This window comes from Ciconia boyciana, chromosome 10, assembly GCF_034638445.1.
Source record: "Ciconia boyciana chromosome 10, ASM3463844v1, whole genome shotgun sequence".
Lineage (NCBI taxonomy): Eukaryota > Metazoa > Chordata > Aves > Ciconiiformes > Ciconiidae > Ciconia > Ciconia boyciana.
The window spans coordinates 30,103,435-30,129,569 of NC_132943.1; the positions used below are offsets into that span (position 1 = coordinate 30,103,435).

The 26,135-nt window shown below is 40.3% G+C and overlaps 2 protein-coding genes and 2 non-coding genes across 6 annotated transcripts; 3 read left to right on the plus strand and 1 right to left on the minus strand.

Annotated features, from left to right (window-relative positions):
- Window positions 1–14: 14 nt before the first annotated feature.
- EEF1B2 (eukaryotic translation elongation factor 1 beta 2) lies at window positions 15–4,531 on the plus strand. Its single transcript, XM_072874506.1, has 6 exons — window positions 15–181; window positions 590–712; window positions 2,008–2,131; window positions 3,127–3,193; window positions 3,733–3,858; window positions 4,340–4,531. Exons 1-6 carry the CDS (start codon window positions 102–104, stop codon window positions 4,492–4,494), a joined length of 675 nt encoding a protein of 224 aa, XP_072730607.1. The 5' UTR covers window positions 15–101; the 3' UTR covers window positions 4,495–4,531.
- LOC140657827 (small nucleolar RNA SNORD51) lies at window positions 2,975–3,051 on the plus strand. Its single transcript, XR_012044515.1, has one exon. It is a non-coding gene; the product is annotated as a small nucleolar RNA SNORD51 (small nucleolar RNA).
- On the plus strand, window positions 3,352–3,485 carry LOC140657828 (small nucleolar RNA SNORA41). The gene has a single exon (XR_012044516.1). It is a non-coding gene; the product is annotated as a small nucleolar RNA SNORA41 (small nucleolar RNA).
- Window positions 4,532–7,461: 2,930 nt separating the features above from the next.
- Window positions 7,462–25,360, minus strand: CMKLR2 (chemerin chemokine-like receptor 2). Of its 3 annotated transcripts, XM_072874162.1 has the most exons (4): window positions 25,299–25,360; window positions 24,559–24,776; window positions 21,402–21,549; window positions 7,462–10,204 (listed from the first exon to the last, which is right to left on the minus strand). In XM_072874162.1, the coding sequence occupies exon 4, from the start codon at window positions 10,186–10,188 to the stop codon at window positions 9,139–9,141; it is 1,050 nt and encodes a 349-aa protein (XP_072730263.1). In that variant the 5' UTR covers window positions 10,189–10,204; window positions 21,402–21,549; window positions 24,559–24,776; window positions 25,299–25,360; the 3' UTR covers window positions 7,462–9,138. The 3 variants fall into 3 exon arrangements, with proteins under 3 accessions (XP_072730263.1, XP_072730264.1, XP_072730265.1); XM_072874163.1 differs by lacking the exons at window positions 24,559–24,776; window positions 25,299–25,360 and having other exon boundaries at window positions 21,402–21,679; XM_072874164.1 differs by lacking the exons at window positions 21,402–21,549; window positions 24,559–24,776; window positions 25,299–25,360 and adding an exon at window positions 10,909–11,037.
- Window positions 25,361–26,135: the final 775 nt, after the last annotated feature.

A 26,135-nucleotide genomic window follows, 5' to 3' on the forward strand; every position in this document is an offset into this window, starting at 1 on the left:
CGAACTGCTATATAAAGGCGGCGCAGGGGCTGCTGGGCCTCTTTGCGCGGCGGTCGGGCTCAGGGCGCGGGCGGGAGCGTGTGTGCCGCGCCGTTGCCGTCATGGGCTTCGGGGACCTTAAGTCCGCCGCTGGCCTGCGGGTCCTCAATGATTTTCTGGCTGACAGGAGCTATATCGAGGGGTGAGAGGCGGCTGGGGGAGTGCTGGGGCTCGGGGGAGGCGAGCCTGGCCAGGCCGCGGTGAGGCCCGCTGGCCTGACGGGCACCAGCGGGGGGGCGGGGGCCGTGCCGGCGCGGGGGCCCTTTAGGCACGCGTGTCTCTCAATCCCCGGCGGCTGCTGCCGCAAGGCCGCACTGGGAGGCGCGGCGCCGGAGCGGGCCGAGCTCGTGGGCCGCTACCGCGCGCCCGCGCTGCCGAGCCCGCCTGGCTTCTCGCACTTTCTGCGGTGCTCGCCGCCGGGCCTGGCAGCAGCGTGGCGGACGCACCGAGCTGCTGCTGCGGCGCGGTCGTCTCTGTGCTCAGCGGCTGCTGCTTCACATCTTCCTGCGTGCACCGAGGAAGGGGGTTAACTTCGGCTTATTCTCCGCAGGTACGTCCCTTCTCAGGCTGATATAGCAGTCTTTGAAGCAATCGCTGCCCCACCTCCTGCAGACTTGTTTCATGCTCTTCGGTGGTACAATCATATTAAGTCGTATGAAAAGCAAAAGGCAAGGTATGGTTGAACTGTAAAGCTGGAATATACGTGCGGACTGGCCTACGAAGTGTTGCATTTGTTTTTTCGAGTTTGAACAAGAGGGTGTTTTTCACTGGTACCATGTGGCTTTTTGTGTTGCCGTTGGAACAGGAACAGCTCTAGAAGCAGAGCAGACTTCTTCTGTCAGTACGTTGCACTTCCCACTTAGAACTTGGGCAACCTGATTCTCTCTCTGTTCAGTTGCTGAGATTTCCGCTAAAGCTTATAAGAAAGGCTTGAGTTTTGTTGCTGCCATTTACACAGATAACTATGCTGGAAGCTGGAAGTTACTTACTAGTAATCGACCCCATAAAGGCAACACCAAAATGGATTAGAAAGTATTACAAGAGTCTTTAAAGATAATATACAGTATGTAGGCAATAAATAAGGAAAGTGGTTCATTCAGGTTTTTACTCCTGGAAGATAAAGCAAAATCAGTGATTTGCAATGCAGAAGCACATATAAAGAAGGGGAAATATGAAAGCAAATGTCATCTTTTTTCTTTTTTAGTGATTTTAGTGTTCATGAAAGGTGCTGTAATGACATCCATGGAGACTGCAGGCCTCTCTAAAAAGGTACAGCATAGGTAGTGTCAGTATGCTACACTGCCTCCTCTATGTGCCTCAGTCTTGTTTGGAGGGAACTCCTGTAAAGTTGGGTGGCTCAGTCACCAGTCCATTTCCAAAGCTCTTACAATGCTAAAGGGGACTGAGATTATAAAGTTGCTTCACAAAGTCCACTCTGGTGAAACTACTTCTAGTTCCTGAAAACTAAAGCTAGGTTTATGACTTTTGTAAGAGCAGTTCACAGTAACAATAGAACTATGAGCTTACTGTAAGACTACTGAACTATATGAGCTATAGGAGAAGACTAATTCAGGGGGTTCTGGTCCCTTTTTTAAACAAATGAAAATATTTTTAGGGAAGCATGAACAAGAAGTTGGTAACTCTTCCTACACAGAGTATAATGCAGATAAATTATTCCAATAAGAAAGCTTTTTCTATCCATTTACTTAGGCGGAGCAGCAATGTTGGGCAGGATCACGTCAGCTTAGATGAACTATCTTTGAATATGGGATTTGCTGTAGTCTCAACTAGCATGCCAAGAGCATTGAGTCTTTGGGGAGGTTCTGTTTTCAAGTAGCAGTATTAGATGCTTGGGGGTCTTTTTAGCACAGCACTTCTACTATTAATGCACTTGTAGGTTCATTGACAAATTGGCAGTACTTGTATTGATGTTTGAGTAGGTTCCTAATATCTGCTGTTTTCTTTCAGCTTGCCAGGAGTAAAGAAGGCTTTGGGGAAATACGGTCCTGCTGATGTTGAGGACACAACAGGTGCAGCCACAGATAGCAAAGATGATGATGACATTGATCTCTTTGGATCTGATGATGAGGAGGTACTTGTGAGCTTTTTGTATTATATTTGGGTTTTGTAGAAATACCCAGGTATGCATATTTTTGCCTTAATTAGTCTAAGTTACTTAAATTTGTGACCTTGATACCAGATTGTCCTGGTTTCAGCTGAGATTGAGTTAATTTTCTTTAGAGTGGCTGGTATGGGGCTATGTTTTGGATTTGTGCTGAAAACAGTGTTGATAATACAGAGATGTTTTAGTTGTTGCTGCACTAGCCAAGGACTTTTCAGCTTCTCATGCTCTGCCAGGTGCAGAAGCTGGGAGGGGACACAGCCAGGATAGTTGATCCAAACTGACCAAAGAGGTATTCCATACCACATGACATCATGCTCAGTATATAAAGCTGGGGAAGAAGAAGGAAGGGGGGGACATTTGGAGTGATGGCGTTTGTCTTCCCAAGTAACCATTACGCATGATGGAGCCCTGCTTTCCTGGAGATGGCTGAACACCTGCCTGCCCATGGGAAGTAGTGAAGGAATTCCTTGCTTTGCTTTGCTTGCGTGCGTGGCTTTTGCTTTCCCTATTAAACTGTCTTTATCTCAACCCTCGAGTTTTCTTACTTTTGCTCTTCTGATTCTCTCCCCCATCCCACCAGGGGGGAGTGAGCGAGCGGCTGCGTGGTGCTTAGTTGCTGGCTGGGGCTAAACCACGACAGTCCTTTTTGGAATTCTCAAATTCAGTCCTACTTGGAATTCTCAAATTCTCAGTCCTACTTGGAATTCTCAAATTCAGCTGTGTTTGCAGAATGGAAATGCTTGGAAGGTAAAAACTCAGAGTTAGAAAGGAATGTGTTGCAATGGGGTGAACTGTCTACTTTAACTTTGACTGGTTACATGATGAGTAAAACAAAATATCACCATCTTTCGGCTGACAGTTGTGATGATTTGTTTTTGCCTGAGCAGATGCCAGTCAATTTGGTAATGCTTTAAAGATGCAGGGTTTTGGTGCTTTTCTGTAACTTGAGATTTCTCTTTCAGGAAAGTGAAGAAGCAAAGAAACTGAGGGAAGAACGTCTGGCCCAATATGAATCAAAGAAATCCAAAAGTATGTCTACCAAGAACTTACAAATCCTTTATGCTTGGGCTAATGTTCATGTTATTCGAACAAGATGGTTAGAAACACACAGTAACTGTAATAGATAAACTTGACTGGAATGAGATGGGAGTAATTAGCTTAGAAAAAAGGCTGCAATATGCAAGTCCCTCCACAGCTACTGGTCTGGAACTGTTCAGAACTGTAGCAGTTGCAGTATTCCCTCTGTGGAAAATAAACTGTTACACGGCATTAAGCTCCTTCTCAGATCCTCTGAAAAGGACTTCCTATGTAACAAACAATGTTAGCTGCTTAATCTGTTTTCTTACGAGACTATTTCCCAAGAACATATGTATCTACATCTTGAACATTGGGATATGCATAGCTTAAATACTTTTGAAATGCACTTTGGTGCAAGAGGCCTGTCACAGCTATGTGAGGAGGTTCTTGTTGATGAAATTGGAAGAGTTGTTCTTGTAAAGCTAGTTTGCAAGTATATTCATGAGGTTTTGAAAATTTCCTAGCTTTTAATGGTGATTTTCTTCCCCCAGAACCAGCTGTTGTTGCCAAATCATCAATCTTGCTTGATGTGAAACCTTGGGATGATGAGACAGACATGGCCAAACTAGAGGAGTGTGTTCGAAGCATTCAGGCAGATGGCTTGGTCTGGGGATCTTGTAAGTAGGAGACAATTTCAAAGCAGGGAGAGGGGAGATAGCGCAGTCTCTTAAGATAGTATATGAATAGGTAGACTTGTGGTCACTGCTGATCTCTGAAGCGCGGGAATTACTACAGTACTTCAGTGTCTCGAAATAGTCAAAAAGGTGTATTGGTGCAGTGGCCAGGTTAAGATTCAAATACAGGTTTTAAACGCTTTAAAACTTTGGCTCTGCTATCCTGCATCTGCCTGTACAGTTCCTGATGTGGCAAGCAATACCATATACCCACGTCACTGGTTTGGAGGTGGGGGACACCACAAAAACAAACCCTTTTCGACCACCTTGTAGTGAATGCAGTGTTGTTGATTAGGCAGTCTATAATATGGAACAGATCATGGTTTTTATGTATTCCTGCAGACTACTTTGGTCGGTTCAATCTTAGATTTGCAGTTTTAAGGGATCAAGGAGTACTAAAGGCTTTTTTCCTTTTTTTTTGCAGCCAAGCTAGTACCAGTTGGCTATGGTATCAAAAAGCTTCAGATCCAGTGCGTTGTTGAAGATGATAAAGTTGGAACAGATATGCTGGAAGAGAGAATAACAGCTTTTGAAGATTATGTACAATCAATGGATGTAGCTGCTTTCAATAAGATTTAAGTCTTGATATATCTAGAATAAATGTAATTGCAAAAATTGGGCTGTGTCTGTGGTTAATTCAAAATCATGGTGTAATCCAACTCATAAATGTGAAACTTGGTTGATGGGTAAGGTAGAAGCTAAAACTGAATTTCAAGGTTGCTCCAACACCCCACTGTAGTAGCCAAGAGCTTGAGCAGAGGAAATAGAAAAATTGCATTTACCATCAATCCAGATCTACCATTTACGTGGCTTTAAAAATCTGAACTGCCCTTTGCTCCATTTTGGAGGAAGTTGCATCTCTGGAAACTTCTGTAACTCCTCTGGAAGGAGGGATGGCTTTCAGGGAAAAGCACAGGGCTCAGGCAAAGTGCAATTCGGTTTCTTTAGCAGTTAAAGCAGTAGTGTACTCTTTGCTTGGTAAGGGTGGTGTACTGTGGCTCTTGTTGAAAGCTAAAGCCCAGCTATTGCTGAGGGAGGGGGGATGAAGGCGATGGGGGACTGCAAGGCACGTAGCAAGAGGGGCTTTCTACCTGACCCCAGGCTACCGTGCTGTCTCCTGGCGCGTGGACTTGGAGCTCTGCTCCTGCGAGGTGTGAAAACGGCTGCAGTGACTGCTCCAAATTTCGCCTCTTTTCCGGAGCTTCGTAGTTGCTACAGCACGTAACGGCGCCGGTCGATAGAAGCGCGGCCCGGGCAGCGCCGCGGGGCCCGGGCAGCGGGCTCGTGCTGCCGGAGGGGGCGGTGAATGCCAGGGCCGCTAGGGGGCGGCGCGCGCCTTCCACAGGGGCGCGAGGCCTCGGCGCGTGACAGCTAGCGGGTGGAGAATTTACTTCTGTAATAAATGTGAAGCGTGCTCCAGGCTAAAAACAACAAAAAAGGTGTTCAATTACAATGCAAAGCTAAAGTAGCATAATTAACGCCACTCTGATTGACTCCAGATTGACTCTGACTTCTTTTTTAAAGATTGAAGGACCTATCACAACTAAATTGTTTTCCAAAAACTATCCAGAGGAATGATACAATTGTAAAAGCTGTCAAAGTTGTGACGCTTCTAGACAAATTCACGTTTCCAGGCCTTCTGTTGGACGGAGATAGAGAATTTATTGTGACCATGAAATGGAAGCCTTTTATGTGCCATGTCGGTCACTCTGAAATGAAGATGCTCAGTGCTGAAGCCTGACAGCAGCAACTAAAATAACTGTTATTTTTTCACAGAGCATCTGTGTGTGGTTATCTGGCACAAAAGGTCCTGTTTCTCTTTGTTTAAAGGTCTGCCAACTTCAGATTACATAAGAGCTTTGTTTTATAATTTGTCTCAGAAAAAAAATCTGCCTGTCAGAGGTTTAAAGCGTGATTAAAGAATTGAAAGGAAGTAAGTATATTACCGGCTTCATTCCCACCTTCCATAAACTCCTAAAGGACAAGCTTCATCCTGTGTGTAATTAACGCACAGTACCCTTTCTGTGGCAATTCTCTAGCTGTCGCTTCTGCTAAATCACATAGCTTAGTTTTAGCAATTCTGTCATGGTGCTGTTAAAAGCAAGACATTAGCAAATGCCACATCAGAAAAAAATGAAATTAAAATCCTGCCACAAAAATGTAATTTTTGTTATCCTTGGCCATCACTATTTCTGACCTCCCATTCAACATACTTCTTACCTTTAAACTCTTTCCTTGACCTTGAAATTAAAACTCTAAGTGGATAAAATGGTTTGATTTATAGACTGTAACTCTGCTAAAATACAGCACTATGAGCCATCCATCTGACCTGCCAGAATGGATTTTTGTGTGCGTGTTTCATTTATGCTCAGCACACATGTACAAACTCCTCAGCTGTTGGGATTTCGTTTGTGTTTTTTTTTTTCCCTGACGTTAGAAGGAAACTTGTTGCACAGGAACAAAACAAAAAAAGCTGGAGAGCACAGTTTCCCAGTTACAAAATAGATAGGCATGTGGGCAAGAGAATTCCACAGAATCCACATATATCTACATTAAGGGTTTTTCTGTAGTATTTGGGTATGTGCTGGTATATTACCGTGTCATTGTGCCTGTGAAAAATCAGCATCTTAGAGTAAACAAGACACTTCCATCCAAAGTGCACCCCATAACAGCAAGATCAGCAGAAAGTTCCATAACTTAAATATGTGACATACACATAGGAATACTGGGAAAACAGGTTCAACGACAGTATTGGTTACAATCTAACCTACATAACAGAAGTACAAACTGTTCAGGAAACAGGTAAGAGTAAGTAACCAGAACCTGCCTATTACGAAATGTGTCAATAGCTATTATTCTTCAATGAATGGTTGATCATAGAGCTATTATTTCCTATGAAGTGTTTTTCTATATTATCTTTTAGCATGGTAAGATAGATCCCCTTCATCTGGCTTTTTTTCCATCATGGTGGGTTGAATGAGCATTCCTCAGTCCAAGCATAGAACTGTTGGTATTATTTTGACACTCTGGAAACAGAAACTTAGAGCATTATCTGTTTTCTTTAGGTGTCTTCCATTACTCTTGCAGAAATGATTTGGAGATAATTCTGTAACTGATCTTGGTGTGAATGAGGTAGCAGTTACATTGCAAAATTGTTACTCCACTTAATTCCATAGACCAGGGCTGACTTTGGCCTTACTCAATTCTCATCTGTATCTCTGTTGTCTGCTTTCAGGGGAGGCTTTCTGATAACTTATGCAAGACAGCTTATGTATGTCCCCCCATCTGAAAATCAGTTTCTTTACTGCATATAGCAATATGTGTGCTCACATAGCTGACATGCAAGAAGAAAGCTGACATAAACCTTAATTCCTGTAGTAGAAAGGGTCAGGGTTTGCTTTCATCTTCCAAAATCTTTGGGAAGGGGCTGTTCTAAGAATGGACAGTCACTGCATATTGCTGCTGAAAAAAGCAAATGAACACACTCTTTGTAAACAACAAAATTTTATTACTTCACTTGGAGTACAGTCAAGAGAGTAGTGCTAATACATCATTCTTAGAAAGATGTCAGGGAACATGTGAATAAAAAAACTGCAAAATGTTTGATTTAGGCACATTCAGCAGCATGGTGCCAAAATATTATGATGAGTCACTATGTACCAGGCAGCAAATGACTCAAAGGAAGAGCGCTGCTTACCAACTTTCCAGCCCAAAGTGAAGCCCTACACTGAAATTCCACTGATCCTGCCTCACTCTCCTAAACTCTGAAACCAGAGCCCAAAGAAAGAGTTATACACCATGGTCAGACTGCTTCTGTTTGTACAGCTACCAATACTGGATATGCTCATGCATGTGCATATACATATATATTTTATACAAAAGCAAATATATTTACATATAAGGCCTCGATTACAGTGTAAATGCTACTCGTGTGTTGGCAGGCCATAGAAACTAGGTAGATTATCTGAAAGGCAGTTTTATTCTACATACCTAGGCCAATAACAAGGAAAAAATGGTTCAAATTTACCCAAAGCTTTATGCTTTTACTTTAGTGGAGTTTTATCCCACATTCGACTTTTTAATTAAGTGGTATTGCATCAGAAATTGGTCTACTCCACTTAGCATACACATTTGCATTGGTGCACGTGTGATTCTACAGCAAGCAACAAGTTGGAACAGAATACAGCATAACTGCGACTACTTCATCCTTCTTACGGGAGTGCACTCCATTTCCTGGATGTACTGTCTTGCCTCTCATTTGGCAAAGAAGTCCCAGTTTGGCTACAGACATATAACAGAATATTGCTGAATTCACTCTGCCCATTTTTTGAAGATTGGCATTAAGGCAAACAAAATTATACATTATTTCTCTACCTTTGTTTGACAGAGCAATAAAGAGCAACCAGTAGTTATAAACCTCTTTGAGCCTGAAAGTTTAAACATAGAAAAAGAACAAGTGTTGCAGGGGGCCTTTAATCTCAGCTTTAGTAAGAAACATTTTCACTAATTCTTTGCACATTTCAAATGAGCCTAATACCTATATGAAACATGTGCTCAGTATTTTGTACCCAACTGGTGCTAAAAGCACAAGAATAAGTGACCACAAAACACAGGATCTCCTGTCTTAGTTTTGAGTATAAGATAAAGAGCACTGGGAGAAAACAGATTTTACTTCCATATTTTTCTTTTTTGACAAGAGAAGGCAGTGACTCAGTGTCCCCCGTCTTGGGATTCTTCTCCAACTGCAGACTGGAGCCACCGATAGCTTCGCTTAGCTGGGATGTAGCCAGGTGATTTCTACTTAAGGCAATACTAGACAATCAGGAGACTCATGACACATTGACGTATGGTCACGACTTCTTGGATGCGAATACCTTGATCAAGGCTGTTATCAGTGATGGCAAGGAGGAATATTTTTGTTATGTGCTCTTTTGATATCAACGAGGTATGGAACCACAACAAAACAGGATTACAACAATATTCCTGATCAAAAACCCAGCGAAAGCAATTCCACTTAGGCTGACAACTTTCAGTTCAGGCTGTGTGTGCACTGCCAGTACACCACACCCAAATGATGTGTCCTTTAAAAACCTTTCAAGGAAAGCAGCAAGTGCAATTAAGCCAGCTGTTTACACAAAGATGCACATCTGACTGGCAGATATGAAGTCAAGAACACCTCCAACTCTCCTGTCAGCTGTTTTGGAGGGATGGTAATGAGAGCAGTCACTGAGCAGTTTCACAATAGCGCACAGGCGCATGGGTGTTGTCTGAGCTCCACAGCTGTTCGCTGACAGTTCCCGAACGGCTCACCTCCCACAGTGCCAATTTTAGCACCTCAGAGACTGTAGTCTTGACCTGGGCCTGGAACTTTTTGCTAATCAGAACATAGAGGATTGGATTGAGGCAACTGTTGATGAAACCAAGGCCAGTGGAGAGCGGAATGCCATCCTGCAGTAAGTCATGCAAGTTTTCATCGTGGTGAGCAGACAGCTCCACAATGCTGAATATGTGATATGGTGTCCAGCAAACAAAAAAAGCTACCACTACAGCAATGATGGTCCAGAAAAGCCTGCTAGAAGTCAATACAGTTCTCCTCTTCACTTTGACAATCAGCAGTGAGTAGCAAATGACCATGGTCACTAGAGGAAAGAGGTAACCGAATGCAAGCCTCACCCAAATGAGAATGTGATGTGTCAGCAAAATAAGTTCTCTGTCATGCACATGGAAGTTGTTGTAGCAAATGGTGACGTTGAGAACTGTAGCTGTGTCTCTAAAGTATAAGGCAGGGCCACCAATAATTGCAGCTGCCATCCAAATGATCCCACTAAGAATGAGGGTGTTCCTTACAGTCCGATACTTGTAGGAAAAGACTGGGTGGACTAGGCGGATGTAGCGGTCAAGACTGATGAATGTCAGGAAGAAAACACTGGCAAACATATTAAGTAGTGCAATGAATGAATTCATTTTGCAGAGCCACTTCCCAAAAGGCCAGTGGAAGCCCATTGCCACGTATGTAATGTAGAGGGGCAGGAAGAGAACAAAAATGAAATCTGCAATGGCCAGATTGAGGAACCAGAGTGTAGAAACAGATTTATCCCACTTAAAGCCCATAAACCAGATGACGATGGCATTACCTGGCACTCCCAGCAGAAATGCCACACTGTAAAAGGAAAGGGAAATCATATGGGCAATGCTGAGGGAGGACTGGGGTGATTCATCTTCCTCAGACAGGTCGTAGAAATAAGAGTAGTTCTCAAAATCTTCAAATGTCATGTTGCACAGTTGCTTTCTGGGGAAGAAAAGAAACGGAACAGTCAAAGGAGAAATGTTTTACTGCACTGCAAATAGTAACCTTCAATTCCTTTAAGTTCTTGGTCATAAAAAACCCCAAAACATTTACTTAGTTTCATATATCTATCACTTTTTAGCTGTCAGTCGCTAGCACAAAGCTTGTGGAGTATTTTGGTCACAGGCATTTCAAGAAATGCTCAAATCAAGACAACACTTGAAACCTTCAGGAACTGCTTTCCTTGAGTTTATTTTTTAACAGAGAGCACCGAGCACAGTATCACTGATAAAATTCTGGGAGACCAGATGCAAAGTTTTACTGAAGTGTGATTTTTCTATTCTTTTCTAGTCGGGTTTCATATTTTGCTGCTCTGTTCCTATTTGAAGCAAGTTTTATGGATTATATCTGTCAGCAATCAGAGAAACACCAGGCATCTATGTAGGAAAAAAGTGCAGTTAAAATGCCAGGAAGCCATTTTTTATAAAATTACCACCCACACACACACCCCTCAAATTACAGTTAACAAAACCATAGACGGTGATTTCTCCAGCAACTGAAAGTTCATAGTTTATTCCTCACTGTCATGTATCTATCTTTGTATCAAGGAATGCTGATTTTCAGACACTTTCAATGTATTAGATTTCCTTAACGCAGTAGAGGTAGAGAAGGAAACATACAGAACATATTTCAGGGACAATACATACAATTGTGGTATTCTTCCACTAGTGAGCTGAGAAACAGGTAATAGATGAAAGAAAATAAAGCTTCCCAGGAGAATAAGACACACTGTAAGAGCTATAGATGAAAATATGTGTGTCTCCTTTTTTCTTTTTTTAAGAAAGAACGATGGTCTCAGTTTTCTTCTGCTGCAAAAGCTTCTGGAACTTACAAGTACAACATGATTTTTCACATAGGAATTTTCTTCTACAACTCCAAAGGAAGAGTGTGGGAGGGAGAGAAGCAGGGGAGAAGAAAATATAAACCAAAAGAAAAACCCAGAAAAAAAAGAATTTAATGGGAAAACAGATAGCAAACAGAGGTTGAACAAACAAGAAAAAGCACTCAGAAGTTATGTGTCCATTCCACAGTACAAAGCTGCAGCACAGCACAGATGGCCACAGTCTGACAAAAGTATCTGCCATGGTCAAAACAAATATTCTGCTAAATTCTGTTATCATTTAAAGCTATATTGTCTGGCAGGACTCGGCTGCACTAAAAACTTGTCCCTGACAGCAGGATACGACCAGCCCATTAGCTGTGCTATGGATGAGCTGGTACGCTTCTGAGCACTAGCTCCATTCAGAAACTGAAATTCAGCCTGCGCTTTTGAAACCCATCCCTGCATTCCTGTAATTCCATTAATTTTAGCATGCTAAGGACAACAGGAGCAGGGTCTCCAGAGCACACTGCCTGCAGAACCACATCTGCAAGCTTGCATTAATTTGTGTACATACCTTTCCTCCAAAAAAGTAGTTCACTTATTTTGAAAGGATTACTCACACAAGTGAAGCTACACATGTGCACACACATTAGCAGGATTAGATTTCTCATTTGTAGATGGATAGACAAGGGGAAAAAAGAATGCGTAATTTTATATCTCTTGACAAAAAAAATATGTAATAAGAGTCAATACAGCCTGTTCTGTCAAGAGTATGATAACATTTGCCCTTTGTAATTTACATCAGGCTGAAGGAATGTTATTTGGTTTGCTGTCCTGATAAAATGATACTTATTGGGCTGCATTTATGTAATTACATGCCCCTTGGGGGTAGGTTCTGCATCAAATACCAGTACCACCCATCTGAGTCATTTTTTCAACCAGCTTAACAGCTGCCGAGAAATAGTATAAACAAGGAGCAGTACCACTCACATCTGGAACAACATTACATTTGGACAGTTTCAGAGGACAGCCAGGTTAATAACTGGATTTTTAAGTGCCTTTGCCTATATACAGAACTATACCGTCAAATCGAATTTATGCAATTAAACAAACAAAAAAAATCCAATTTTTCAGACTCTTGCTGATTAACATCCTGTATTCCAGTCACTAATCAATTTTGCTTTTAAGTTTCTCAAGAGCTAGCACAACACAACAATACTTGGATTCAAACATTTCTTCCCAAACTTTTTTTTCTAATCGTGCTAAAAAAAGTAATGACAATAACAAACATTTGCCTACTGCCCAACAATGTTAATTTTATATTTAGAATTTCAAAGATTATGTATAGCAGGAGAAAGAACACCAACCTAAATAAATACCAAGTATTTACCAAGCCTCCTGTAGTTTAAAACTCCTCCATTGAAACAGCACACATTTAGAATGCAATTATGTTTCCAAGCTTGTATTTTTCTTTATGTCTAACTCCTTAGTCTTCCAATGCAGTAACTCTTTCGCAGTGGGGGCAAAAAAGCAGGAGGAACATTGCTTACCATGGCTCCCAGTGTGCAGATGCTGAAACTAGACTCTATGGCTAGGGCTCAGCAAAGACTGACAATTACATTTGCAAAGCCCAGAACTTTTACCTCTGACATCCACATATATGAAGCACTTCTATAACAGGACAGGTGTTAAGCCCTGCCCTGAAAAGGATAAGCAGTAGGGGACTGTCAGTGGAGCTATGCTGGTTTACATCAGTAAGGACCCAGATTTTTTCTTCTGGGATAACCGTTAACCATCATTCAGCAGGGATGTTTCTTCGTGTTCTGGAAACACACACAGTCGCAAATGCCGAGTTTGCTTTTTATTTATTAATAAACTTCCAGAGTCAAAACTGTCTTGCGGTTCAAGTCTAGGTCTTGAAAGTGAAGAAATCTAATTCTATTCCTTATTCTGTCACTGATTTCCTGCATGATCTTTGACAAATGGCCTAATTTCCAGGCTGGAAAGACTCTCATGAACCTGTCTGCAAACAGAGGCTCAGTAGAGAAAACAAAGACTTTTTGCCAGCAGTTTCCCCTTGACTTTCAGGCCAACTGCTAGAAAGGGTAAGGGAGGTTCAAAGTTCACTAGCTCAGCCCCTGCCGGTCTGGGGTTGCAAAAAGGAGCCAGAGTGAGGAAAATATTTTTCAATAAACAGGAAAGTGTGGTTAGAGGCCTGGCAATAGGACTTGGGGGCAGCCACAGGTTACAGAACAATGTTGTATTGCATATGGATCAATATAACCCAGTTTAGACTTATCCTTTTTTTTTTTTTTTAAATAGTAAACAGCCTGTGTAAAGTGTACACTCAGTATGTGTTTGACTGGAGTCTTGTTCCTGTTTGCTGAGGTCACAAACAGCTCTGAAAACTGAGTCTCCTTGATTCAGTTGCTTAATTATGAATATAGTTGCTAAGTTTTAAGCAAACAGGTTTCAGAACATTTGACCAGGAGGTTTCATTTCCTGTCCCCTTCTGTAAAACCTCTGTAAAAGTTAATTACTAAACAACTTCATAGGAATATCACAGGCTGGCACTTGGTGCTAGTACCTTTTAGTACTAGGACAGAAAACAGAATAACCAAGGAATACAGATCATTAGGAAATATTACTAAAATACAAAGCCACAGAACTGCTGGGAAGAGACTTCACCATGTACTACATGAACTGTCTTTCTCTGAATTTCAGCAGGGAATTACAGAATTGTATCTCAATTGACATATTCATAGCTTTTTACTACAGGTACCTAGAGTTTGTTTTCTCTGCCACCATTACAGTATTTCATAAAGTTGAGCCATAATGACAACTTGGACAAATTATTGGATCTGCTTAAAATAGAACAGCTTTTGTCACACTAAGAATGGCCTTACGGTTATGACATGGGACCAGTACTTTGGAATCTATTCATGGCTATGCCACATGCATCCTGTTTGACCAGGGGAAGTCGTTTGACCTCTCTACGCCTCAGCCCTGAGGTCAGTGGAATGGCTTTGGAATTAAATTACATTGGGTTTTCAGTCTAAAATAGGAGAAAACAAACAAAAACAGTTGCAATTTCCACTCACTTCACTAAATGCAAAGTCTTCCTGGGGGTTCAAAGTTCTCTGGGCACCACGCAAGTTAGGGTCCAGCATAATTACACTGGTAGTTTGTGCCACATGTTTGGGCTACAGCCCACACAACCTCTCTCTCACATTTGGTCCTCATTACTTTTGAAATTTATAGAGGTGTCCAAGGGAAGTGCTTATTCATTGCCTGTGTTAGTTAAAAGTTAACACAAATATTTGAGTGGTAGTCTCGAAATCTATTTGTTCAGTGTGATAAACAGTGCTCAGAGCCTCTGGCCAGCTAAAGTGATTTCAGAGGTCACAATAATGGGTCCTGACTTAATAGGAAAATTATGCTTTGCAGAGTTGGCTGTCTCAACAGTTAACTTCATAGAGGGAATATATTACACGAACCCTCCTTTTAATGTCTTTATGAATAATTCTGAGCGTATCACATTCCACATGTATGATCTATGGCTAAAAGAAAGCTTATTTGATTGATTCACTTCAACTTTTGTCATTTGCAAGAATCAAATGTTGGAGAACAACTAGTTTCTCAAAAGGTCACCTAAAGCTTACTTGCCATACTGTGTCTCAGCAAGTTTGTCTGGATATTGAATTAATTTGAGGCCCCTCAAAAAATTTCTTGGAACTTTTGAGGTGCTAAATTTTGAATTTATCTATCTTCAAAAACATAAACATGAAATTCACCCAGTAGTTCATCTGTAACGTTGAAAACACAGAAGGCTGAGCAAGTTTGTTAGAGGTATATACATATTTCTGGCAAGTATTTTACAAAGACATAAGAAAAGATCCTAAAACTCACAGGGAATACTGATGAGATTACAAACTGTCATAGACTCACATTTCTCCCTCAAAGAAACAAAGCCAAGATGACCACTTGCCTCCATGTAGAAACATTTCTATAGCAGGAAGTGCCTGATACACCCATACTACAAAATTAAACCATAGCTGTGCTATAATTTAAGCCTAAAGCTGGCCCTGCAGACAAAGCTACTAGGAAACGAGCATTTTAAGCTAGTATACACAAAAGCAGAATCAAGTCTTGTGTGTATGTTTTCTCTTTCACAGACACATACACAAACACTTATCTCTTTACTATTGTTTTAACGGTCATTAGACATATGGAAACAAAATGACTTTGTAAGCTGTTCTGAATTCAACAACTAGAATGGGTCATAATAGATATGATATGTGATTGGAAACCTTTTCAAGCCACGACATAAATGTATTTGTTCTAGCAGACAAGACAAGAATGCAGATAACAATCATTCTCCATTATGCCTCTCAGTGAAGCTGTGTTAGGAATGTATACGCAAGGTACTAGCTAGACATCTCCTAAAATTTATGCCAAAACCCACTTTCTTTGAGCAAGGCCAAACATGACGCTGTTAGTCATAACATACCACTTCATCTGTGGTATTGAAGTCATTTGACCAGATAATAGCTTCGTAACATTTTAAACAAAGTGAGTGTTACAGTGGGATTAACAAACCCTTCTAGATCAGACTCAGTTAATATTGGTAAAGCAATTAATTCAGACCAGCACTTTTGCCGCCACAGAAATGTTAAACAACAAATGGAAAACCCAACTTTATATCTAAATAATGCTGCTGTAATAGGAAAACTATCTACAGTAGGTCTGGTCTGAATATAACAAACCATCCACACAACTGCTGCAATTGAGCAGTGTACCATTTCCACAATCAGGTAACTCATAAATATCTGCAACCAGCAACTGCATATCATCAAAAGTGATTTATTTTCATGCCGATCCCAAGCACCAAGACTTCCATCTCCAAAGAAGACAAGGAAACTCAGATGTCCTTGGGATATGCATGGGGGGGTGGGAGGGGGCACTTGGTAACTGTGTAGTTAGTGCTTGCTCCTGCTCTTATTCCTTTCTGTTAATACAGCTAAAAATAGAAATATCTTTTTTAATATTCCTTTTGAATGTAAGGATTTGCCATAATCACTGCAAGTCTATCATGTGACCACAAACACACTACATCAGAGTCAAGAAAATGACAGGTGATTTATCTGTGAAACACTTAAGGTGGCCCCATTCTGGAAAAAAAAAAAAAATCTAAGCATTCTTACAAGTAGGTAAAAATAGAAGTTTAGGTAAACAGTGCCACTTGAGATTTAAAATATGGCCTCATATTGTATGTGTCAGCACTGCTGAAGTATTTACATAACCAGTCATAACACCTCAGTATTAATAACCTTTAGTGAAAGTGGGCTCAAATGAGAAGTATCATCAGTCTGGTTTACAGATGAGAAGGCTGAGAATGACCTACGGGAAGTCTCTGATCAAACCAGGTGCTAAACCTGGAGTCCCTGCCTAGTGGTTCAACCACAGCCCTATCCTCCTTTCTTAAGCATAACACTGTTCCCTCACTCATGATGGAGTGGAGAATCCACAGCTCCAGCCCTGGGAGACCTTCCCCTTCCTGAAGAGAGGCTCTCCCCTGTGCCATCATGCCCACCGTGTTGGAGGCAGCCAGCACCAACCTGGGCAGCCCTTGCAGATTCTGGTCTGTTTTCTCTACACTGAAGAGAAAAGGAACCTGATCTCCACCATTTGCTTGTCATATACGTTAATCTGTCTCTGCAGGCCCAGGACATACCTCAGAACCATTAAGCACACCTCTCAGATGACAAAGCCCAGCAGATACACCATAGATCATATTGGCTGTGTCCTCAGCATGTACGATAAGCACACTAATGAAGTATTGTTCCAGGGAAATTTAATGTGTTTTCTATTCCTCCACAAATGCCAGTAGTATTTTATTTGGCTATAAGCCACCATAATAACTATGTACCTAGAGTAATGGAGATACCCGATTTAAAATTTTTAGTGCCTCAGCTTCACAGTGATTGGATTGATAAGATAATGAATACTTGTATTTCTAATGAAGCATGGCTTTTTATGTTTTTCATGCAAAAATTTTTTTTAATTTTTACTTTGCAACTGTTTAATATATTTGTGACGAAAGAAGATTTTGACTAGCCTTCATACGACCATTACATGATCACGCAGCTCTGAGCATGGTTTTTAAATGGTTGTACTCCTTCAGCAAACACATGCTTTAACCACAACTCCCTCCTAACAGGAAGTAGCAAAGTGAGAGCAGAGAATAAAGAGTGAATGCAGAGATTTCTTTCAGACTATCAACTGTTGTCTCAGCAGCCTGATTAAGGCCAATTAAACATATGTTAGACAACAGCCATTCTAAAGTTCCTGCAGAGTAACAACAGGTCATCATGGAAAAAATAAAATAACCCTCTCCAGCAAGATACAAAATCTCTATTGAATAACAGATTAAAAAATAGCTTACAATCTGTTACATTTACATCCCTTTTAACAAGAAGAGTTAAGAGCTAACCCCAGAGAAAATTAGCAACACAACTCATTCCTCAAATATGCGTTCTTATATCCTATTCTATTTCACATACTAATTTCCCAGTCACTTCTAACAGTATGTTTGGTTATGTACTGTCCTCTAAATTGATCTCTGTTCTTCTATGTTTATTCTACTGCTCATTAAATCTACATCAGCAGTTTCTTCTAGCATGACTGTAATATTGCTATGGTTATATTACTTTTGACACATACTCTTGCATGGGTACATCAGAACATACAATTCCAAAATGTGGCTAGTATAGAACCAGAACATTCCAGCTGATAAGATAACATACTTTATTTTGTCCTCACAGTTCATATACTAGGATCACTGTGTACAGTAGATTAAGGGTGTCTACTTCTGTATCAGCGTTACTCTAATATTCCTACTCATACAAAGCTAACTTATTTTCTTTAAGATCAAGTCTAAAATAAGCACTGCCTGTATTCCTGCAAAACTGAAAAATTCTCATTGTTAATACAATTTCAGGAGGGCTGGATATTTATCTGTCTCCCTAATATGGCATTGGGAACGCTCCCTAGCACTGGTAAGAATAGAAGGCGCCTATGATTAAGGTGTTAAATTAGGAGCTTGGAAATACTGGTTTTACAGGCTTCCCATATTACCTTTGCAAATCACTTCTCACTTGACTCCACCAGATATGGTAACACACCCTCAGTTAAGAGTTTAGGATCTTGGCAACACGTTACTTAGTTTTCTTAAATGGACAATGGTTCTTAAGATTTCTGAAACATCTCATTAAAATGATGTGGGGCTGAGCTCATTAAAAGAGGATCACTAGAAAGAAGAAATGGGAGTGTAGCAAGTGATATTACATTGATGGTACAGGACTTACTACTCACCACTTTCTCATCTAGGAGGCTTCAGAAGAGAATAAAACTGCTATGCCAGGCTCACACTTGCTGAAAGAAGTAAGTATTTTACGTTGGGAAAGTACCCAAAGGCCCTAGCCTTTGAGATCAAAGCCTCACTGGATCTAGGCACTATAAGCACATAATGAGAGACAATTCCTGCTTTGTTTATAATTAAACAGAATAAACTGACACAAGAACAGTAGGGAAAGGAACAGAAATCTCTTGCCCAAAGCCAAAGAGGAGATTCAAAGGTAGAGTTGGAGGCAGAATTCAGACCTTGCCAAAAGAGGTCTGAGGCATGAAGAGGCAAGTATCTTTTGTGGATAGAGGCAAAAGGTGCTGGTTCTTCATACTGATGCCTTGTGATTCTTGAAATACATCCTTCAAGAAGTATCAAAAAGGGACAAGAGAGTCTGGGCTGTGGAAGAGAAGTAGGAGAAGGCTGCAAACTCTTTGCTAGCTAATGTCCCTGGCAAGGACTGGAGACTTCTAGCATGCTGGCCTTCACAGATAACCCTTGCAAACAAACCTGACTTGTAGCAATGGGTTTTGTTAGTTTTCCCTTGAACCCACTAATGAAAAAGTATTGTATCTGCAGCAGGTCTGTTCAGTTCATCTAAAGAATTGTAATGCAGTAAAACGGTGAGCCAGCTATAAGAGAGCTGCAACAAGCCAGCAAAAACTCTCTCTGGAAAAGAGCAGCCGTGGGCTGATACAGGGCTTTTTGCTCCTGTCCCCAGGCCCTCAACCTCTGGAACATATTGACGATACAAAGAGCACAGAATTAGCTGAGCTCCCCTGGAAGTACTATATGCTTCTTTTGAGGACACGTAATTTTTCTTTTTGTCTCAGGAGCCTCAAGCACACTGTAAAAGCAGTAGCAAGTGCAGGAGAGTTGATCTGTGCGTGATGGCATCTTCCCTTCTAAAACCCAATGTCTCTTGGACACCGCCCACCCCAGTCACAGCAATCCCTTCTGGTAACAGTCCATAAGAAACTGTTCCTCCCACTCAGCTCTCTTCTGCAAAGCCAGCAACAACAGAGCCCTGCACTGTTGTGAAACTGCTAGCTTCAGACTGAATGAACACAAATCAAACCATTATCAGAAATAATGAGTGAAAATTAGCCAGACAACCAGCCACCGCAGTAAGAGAGACAGCTGAACTGTTGGCACATTCCAAAGACAAAATGAATAAATAAGCAAATAACAAGACCATTCAACAGACTACAATCCTCTGCAAAACTAGCTGCTTAGTACTTGGAATAGCAGAGTTATTAATAAAAGATTAATATCTAAGAACAGATCACAAACTTCCAGTAGCTTTTAAGAAACCATATGGAGAACAAAATTCTTTAAGGCAACTGGCTTTATCAGGAAACAGAGATATAAATTTTCCTCTTGAGTCAATCTATCAAAAATAAACACAAATCTAACAGCATTTCAGAAGTTGCTCATTAGGTTGTCAGCAGAGAAAGAAAACAAATAATTTATAATGTATAGTACATACAAATTGCATTACTGTCATCAACAGTTCTCCTCTGCCCCCACCAGTGCAGTAAAAATCTGTAGTCAGATCCTGCCCGGGAATCCTTACACAGAGCTTCCCTGACTTATGATCCCTTTCCACAAAGGCAATTAGAGAATCCAAACCATAAATTCATTTTCCAGAGTCAAATAAGTTCCACTACCCCACACTCAAAGAGATTCTAAGTGCAATAACAGTGGACTCTAATACCACTCTTAGCACATAAAATCCCTAGGATTAAAGTAAACTCGGTAGGACCTCCATCCTGTCTGCCTGGCATAAGTGGCTGATAATGTTTTAAATGCCGGCAGAAGCTGCAGTGACATTAAACAAAAGTAAATCGGGTTATCAAAATATCTGTGTTTCCTAGTTCAGCTGAGGCAAAACAACAATATGATGCTAGTGGAAGTAAACTGTCATAAGCAAGTTAATCCTGAATCAGTTTCTACAAACCTGGTCTGACAAATTCCTTTACCCTGACATACCCTCACTCACTCTCTTCTCCTCAGCTATGAATTAATAAACATTTAAAATTATTCAGTAATACAATTTTATTCAGCTAGAAAGCAAATGTGGTTTAATTCACAGACAATCTATACATCTTCTGTAACTCTATAAAAACAGGTCTGGGATATTGTTTGGCTTTGCAAGATCACATGTAGAAAGGCTACAGGTGACAATGACATGGTTATCACTAAGTCTGAATAGGAGGTGGAATCTAGCCCTGTCTCATTGCGCGGTAGTATACAAGGCGACAAATCTTCTTGTCACTTCCTAGGAAACACGCTCCCATGCACTTAATGACAGCTAGATCCACATCCTACCTTATTCCACGATGGTTACGAAAAACACACACACCTTCCAGCTCAGATCACAGAAGCCTTTTTTAATTCTGCATGACTGTAATTCTTCATTATTTTGTTAATCTGCTACTTAAGTTGAAATGATTTCCAGTTTCTGTTCTAGAATCTGTTCAGATCACAACTGATGTACTTATTTCTAGTAATACTGGGAATTGCTATAGCTATAGGAGACATATTATCCCTAAGCAAATCAAAAAATTAAAACCAACACACAAGGGGGGGGGGGGGTGAAGAGAGAGATTTAAGCCAAGGTCACTTACCATTCTCTGACAGGATAAAAGACTCCTTAAAGTGTGTATAAACACATTCAAAATTCATTAAAAATTAAATTCACACATACTTTCATATCTTTTCTTGCTGCAGGGGTGGTTCAAAATAATCTTTGAAATAAATGTCACATTCTTTCTTCCAAGAAGCTCTTTTAGCCGGTACATGCTACACTACCTTACAGGATTTGCCTGCAAGTGTTGTTGTAGCTGTAGAAACATTATTTAGAAGGGAGAAAGTGAAAGATTTAAAATATAACAGAGAGATTGACGTACCTCGTTTAGTTCTTTGGAATGAAATGCACTGTAAATCAGGGATGTGAGCTCTGTAGCAGAAGGAAGAATGAAGTGATCTGCAGAGTTCAGAGTGACTTCAGTGTGATTCCAGCTGCTTCACTTGGCTACTGCCTTCCTTCTAATAAAGCTGCAGAATGATATAACGCCGTGTTTGTTTTCAGTTGAGGAAGTTGTTTCCAACTTCCCTTGGTTTTCTAGATCCAGTTTTGAAATACTGCCTTTCTGTATAATCCCAGTATTTCACCAAAAATAAATGTTAGACATGTGAATGAATCACTTTGGTCAGTGTCCAAGCAAGGAACAGATGTGGTGGCTGATGAATGGAAAGAGACCTTACAGTTGTAGGCTGCTTTTTGTTATGCAGAGAAGAGGTTGAACAGTATTTCTTTGTAAGCACGCTGGTTTATAGAAAATAATGTCGAATGAGCAGGAAGATGCTTAAAAAGTCACGCTAAAAGCATCATTTTGTAAGTGTACGGTGAGATACATTCATTTTGTATTTAAGATTAGTAGATTAATCTCCTTTTGTGTGTAAGAGAGAAGTGAGCTCCTCAAAACATCACTAATTAGTGCCTCAGTCAGTGCAACACTGGTCAGAAATTTGAACTGGGCTTTAGAAGACTTGGCTTGATTCCCAGTTCTGTAAAGAGCCTGCTGAGTTTTTGTGGCCAGGCCTCATGATCTCCATGTCGCTTAGTTTCTCAGTCAGTAAAACAGGAATATTATTCCACTAGTATCTACATACCATAGCTTCACCTGACTCTGATGGTACTGCACTCATCATACCATTTTAAATCAGCTGAGCATCTGTCAGTCTACTCTTACCAAAAATCAAACCTTCTAGTGGAAGCAATAATCTGATGGTGGTACTCCTCTGTCATTAATGTAAAACATGTAAAATGTTCAACACTGACTGAATCTAGTCAGTTCCAAATTTTCCAGATATCAACTCTATTGATTCTAGTGAAAATTAGAAACAAACACACCAACAACAGAAGATGGAAGTGCTTAGTGAGAAGCAGCAAAACTGAAATGTCAGCATCTGGTTAGCAAGGCTATCAGTTTTAAGCATTTCTCTTATGGTCCACAGATCACAGATTCTCTTAACAGGAACCAAAAACTCCTTACAGCAAAACTACCCTGCTTTGTCTTTCCTCCATGACAGCTCTTCCTGTTCTGTCAATGTAACTTAAAACGCTGATAGCTTGTATGTGAGGGGGAAAAGCTATGAATGAAAGGAAGATGGAGATTATGCTACAGTGGGACACAGAGTCCCTGGACCGTGAGGAAAGGACAGGGGAGCATGATTCCTGTGAATATATGACATAGGAGACAAACAGGGGAGTTGCCTGAGGAAAGAGTATGGAAAGACTAGAGGACCTCATGATTTGGCACCTCACTAGTTTATTTCTTGCATTTTAAATATTTCCTGTTTTCTGTAGGTAACTGATTGGTGAACCTTCACTGATAAAAGCTCTTTTAATAGTAGGTCTCTTCTTTTGTAAATATTGGGATAAGGTAAATATAGGCACCATTTAACAGCAGGTCTACCAAGTTTTTTTTGCTTGTAATGGTATATGAGGCTGCGCGTCTCTAGGTACTTTGCCAGATCCAGTTATTGTAAGGCAGTTAATTCAAGGGCTTGCTCAGTGCTATTTCAGTAGGACACAGGAGGAAATTACTGGGTAGATAACTCTCACACATAATCTACAGTAAAAGAAAAAAACCTCAGCAAGCAAAGTAGAGTCACACATTTGCCAAATGCTCTTCACCTTTTCGGTGCAGGGAGCATTCTGGAGAGTGCAATGGATTCTAGCAGTTTTGGGGTAGTGAGGAATTGTCCCTAAGGGGTTGTTTCCTTCACCATAAACTAAAGCAGGCTTGGGACTACTCTAACATGTACTGGGGATGACAATTCAGCTTCTTCTTCCTTCAGAAGCAAGGGAGGATTAAACCTCACACAGCAATTTTCCTCACCCTTCCTACCACTGTACCAAATATGAAATCACAACTGCTAATGTAGTCTAACAGTGTAGTCTAACAGGAGCTGGTGGAAGGCCAAGGCTTACGTAAAGCTGATAAGGGGGATTCGGGCTGGAAAGCGGAACGTCTAAACAAGAATTACTGTCCTTGGGAGAGAAGCACATCCTGAAAAAATATGTAAGCTAATTAAAATGTTTTGGGAACCACCTGAAACAACCAGTAGAAGTGTGATAAGAAGCACCCTCAGGCAAACTATCCTCATTATAAAAGTCACACCCCTCAAGCTGGAGACCCCAGCCCAAGCAGAGACCCCTCACCTTTGAGCATGCGCACAATATTAAAGTAGCACTGTAGCTTTAAATAAGAGAAATGTAGACCAATAGAAAACTGCTTTGTGTAATGACTTATGCATATGCATAACTGGACTGTATAAATACTGTACCTGTATGACCGAACTTTGTGCTAGCTTTGTGGAGCTACCACCTAGCACCCATCTCTGCACAGACATGAAATAAAATACCTCTGCCCTGTGTGTATATTGGCGTCTCGCACACTGGGTAAATGACCTCACACTTGTGCAATAACACTAAGGATGCAGGAGACATTTTGTGGAAACAAGTTTTCATGGAAAATTAGATTTTTTTTTTTCAAGAACAGCAGATTACTGCATTTAACAGAATTTTTCTACCAATCTGTCCTACATACATTTGCTTCTTTTCAATTGAAAGGGACCTTTGCTCTGATGAGCAATTACCCAATTTGCACAGTATAACCAGCACATGTAAAGTATCTGGGAGAAAAAAAGAGAACAGAATTTTACAGACAAAATTGCATTTAATCTGAAAGGATTTTGTTCTGCTTGTTTTCCGTTTAGAGCTAATTACAGCATTTTATTCTTCTACAGTTTGGATTAACCACAGTGGGAATCTTAAGTCCCCGAAGCATAGCTTGGGCCCTAAACATTTCCTTGTTTTAATTCCTTCTATGCTCAGACACAGTACAACTGGAATGGTGAGTCCCAAATTACATGGCTTTTTAATATACACTTTCATGCTATCCATTAACCATTGACATCATTTTAGGAGTGTGATCTTTTCAGATAATTTTGTGAAAGTTATATGCTTGGAAGAAAATTAATGAAAAAAAAAAGTACCTTATTTGCTTTCATGTCTTCTCCTTTTTCTGCTTGGAAGTTGTATTTTATTTTGCCATGTCATTTGTGCTTTTTCAACAGGGTGAGTTAATGAAGTCTTGGAGCTTTTACTCTACATTAAGTATGGCAATACGCCAGAGCTATACTGAAGAGGGACGTGCATTCATGAACATACAGTGCATGTGGGACTTGCAGAGCAGGGAAATACTACTTTATACCTGATGGAAAAAGAACAAAGGAGAGCATTTTCATACAAATAATAGATACTGGGTTGTCCAGCAGTGAATAAACTAGGTCTATTGAAAAGCAAATGAGTTTTAAAAGCACTTCTGATTCTTTGTGGGTTTTTTAACCCTACAAAACAAAAAAAAGGCAGAGGATGTATGGAAAAAAAAGATATAGGGGAAAAACCTTCAGAAATACTTCACCAGTATTAACCAAAGCACAAATTACAAAGCAAACAAAAAAAACCAAAGTATCTTTAATTTACCTGGATTACCAACAATTGCCTGATAGTTCTGATAATTAATTCCCACTGCTGGGACCACCGGATCTTATCAAGCTGCCTATTAGTATGTTCAGATAATCTCAGAGCTAAGGAACACCCCAGACTAAATTCAATGTGCACTAATTCAATTAAGTTGTGCCAACCATGAATTTGCAAATTAGGTCAAACAAAAGATATTTAGTTTTTCTTAGGGTTAATTTAAGCTGAACAACACAAGAAAGAAATTACTTACCTTTTGAGGATTCAGCTGTTTACAGTTCTGTTCTTTAAAAAAAAAAGATTCTTCACTGTTCCTTTGTCCTCAGTGTCTGAATTAACACCTCATCGATTAAAATCCACTCTGGAAGGACAGAGTTTAACTACCTGACAATCAGGAAAAGGGTAATTTCCTCCCTTCCTGTGAAACTCATGACTATTCATGCCTATCCTTTTGGTAAAGCTGTAATGTTTACTTGTGGCTTAACTGCCCACTATATGCCATAGTCAGCAACTATGACAAAATTCTCCAGCGACACATTTAAACCAAACCACCTGATGAATGGAGGTTTGGCTCATTTAGGCAGGTCCGCATCCTCTTTCTACACTGGTATTAGAAATCTGAAGATTTTCATGTATAATGTGTTGAAGAAATTCAGTAATTCTGCAGAAGGCAAAATCCTTCCAAAATCCTATTACTTCAGTCATGTCAAAACACGCAAGCATATAAATGAATTGCTATATGTGTATGTGTATATATGTATATACATACAAGTTTGAGCACGATCTTTAAAAACAGCCCTTCATGTAACTCCTGCAAACAAAGTCAGCAGGGTGTTACATTCTATGAAATCATGAATACTGGGGAATAATTTACAAGGAAGGGAAAGAAAAAGATATATTTTTTTATTATGAAGAATGATACCTGGAAAAAAATACTATTAGAAATAGCCTTTTTTTCCCCCTAGATTTTGCTTTTATACTTGCATTTTTTCTCATTTTCCACAAATAAGTAGGAATGACTTTCTACATAGCTTTCAGACCACAGCTATTCAAATTTTGTATTTATAGGACAATAAAATAAGAGATTATA

What these genes read in the sequence shown, in the direction of transcription:
- EEF1B2 (XM_072874506.1), top strand. Translation starts at nt 102, where the DNA reads ATGGGCTTCGGGGACCTTAAGTCCGCCGCTGGCCTGCGGGTCCTCAAT. An exon ending in GACAGGAGCTATATCGAGGG is followed by an intron (nt 182 to 589) that starts GTGAGAGGCGGC and finishes TATTCTCCGCAG; the next exon opens with GTACGTCCCTTCTCAGGCTG. An exon ending in TGAATCAAAGAAATCCAAAA is followed by an intron (nt 3,194 to 3,732) that starts GTATGTCTACCA and finishes TTCTTCCCCCAG; the next exon opens with AACCAGCTGTTGTTGCCAAA.
- CMKLR2 (XM_072874162.1), bottom strand. Translation starts at nt 10,188, where the DNA reads ATGACATTTGAAGATTTTGAGAACTACTCTTATTTCTACGACCTGTCT.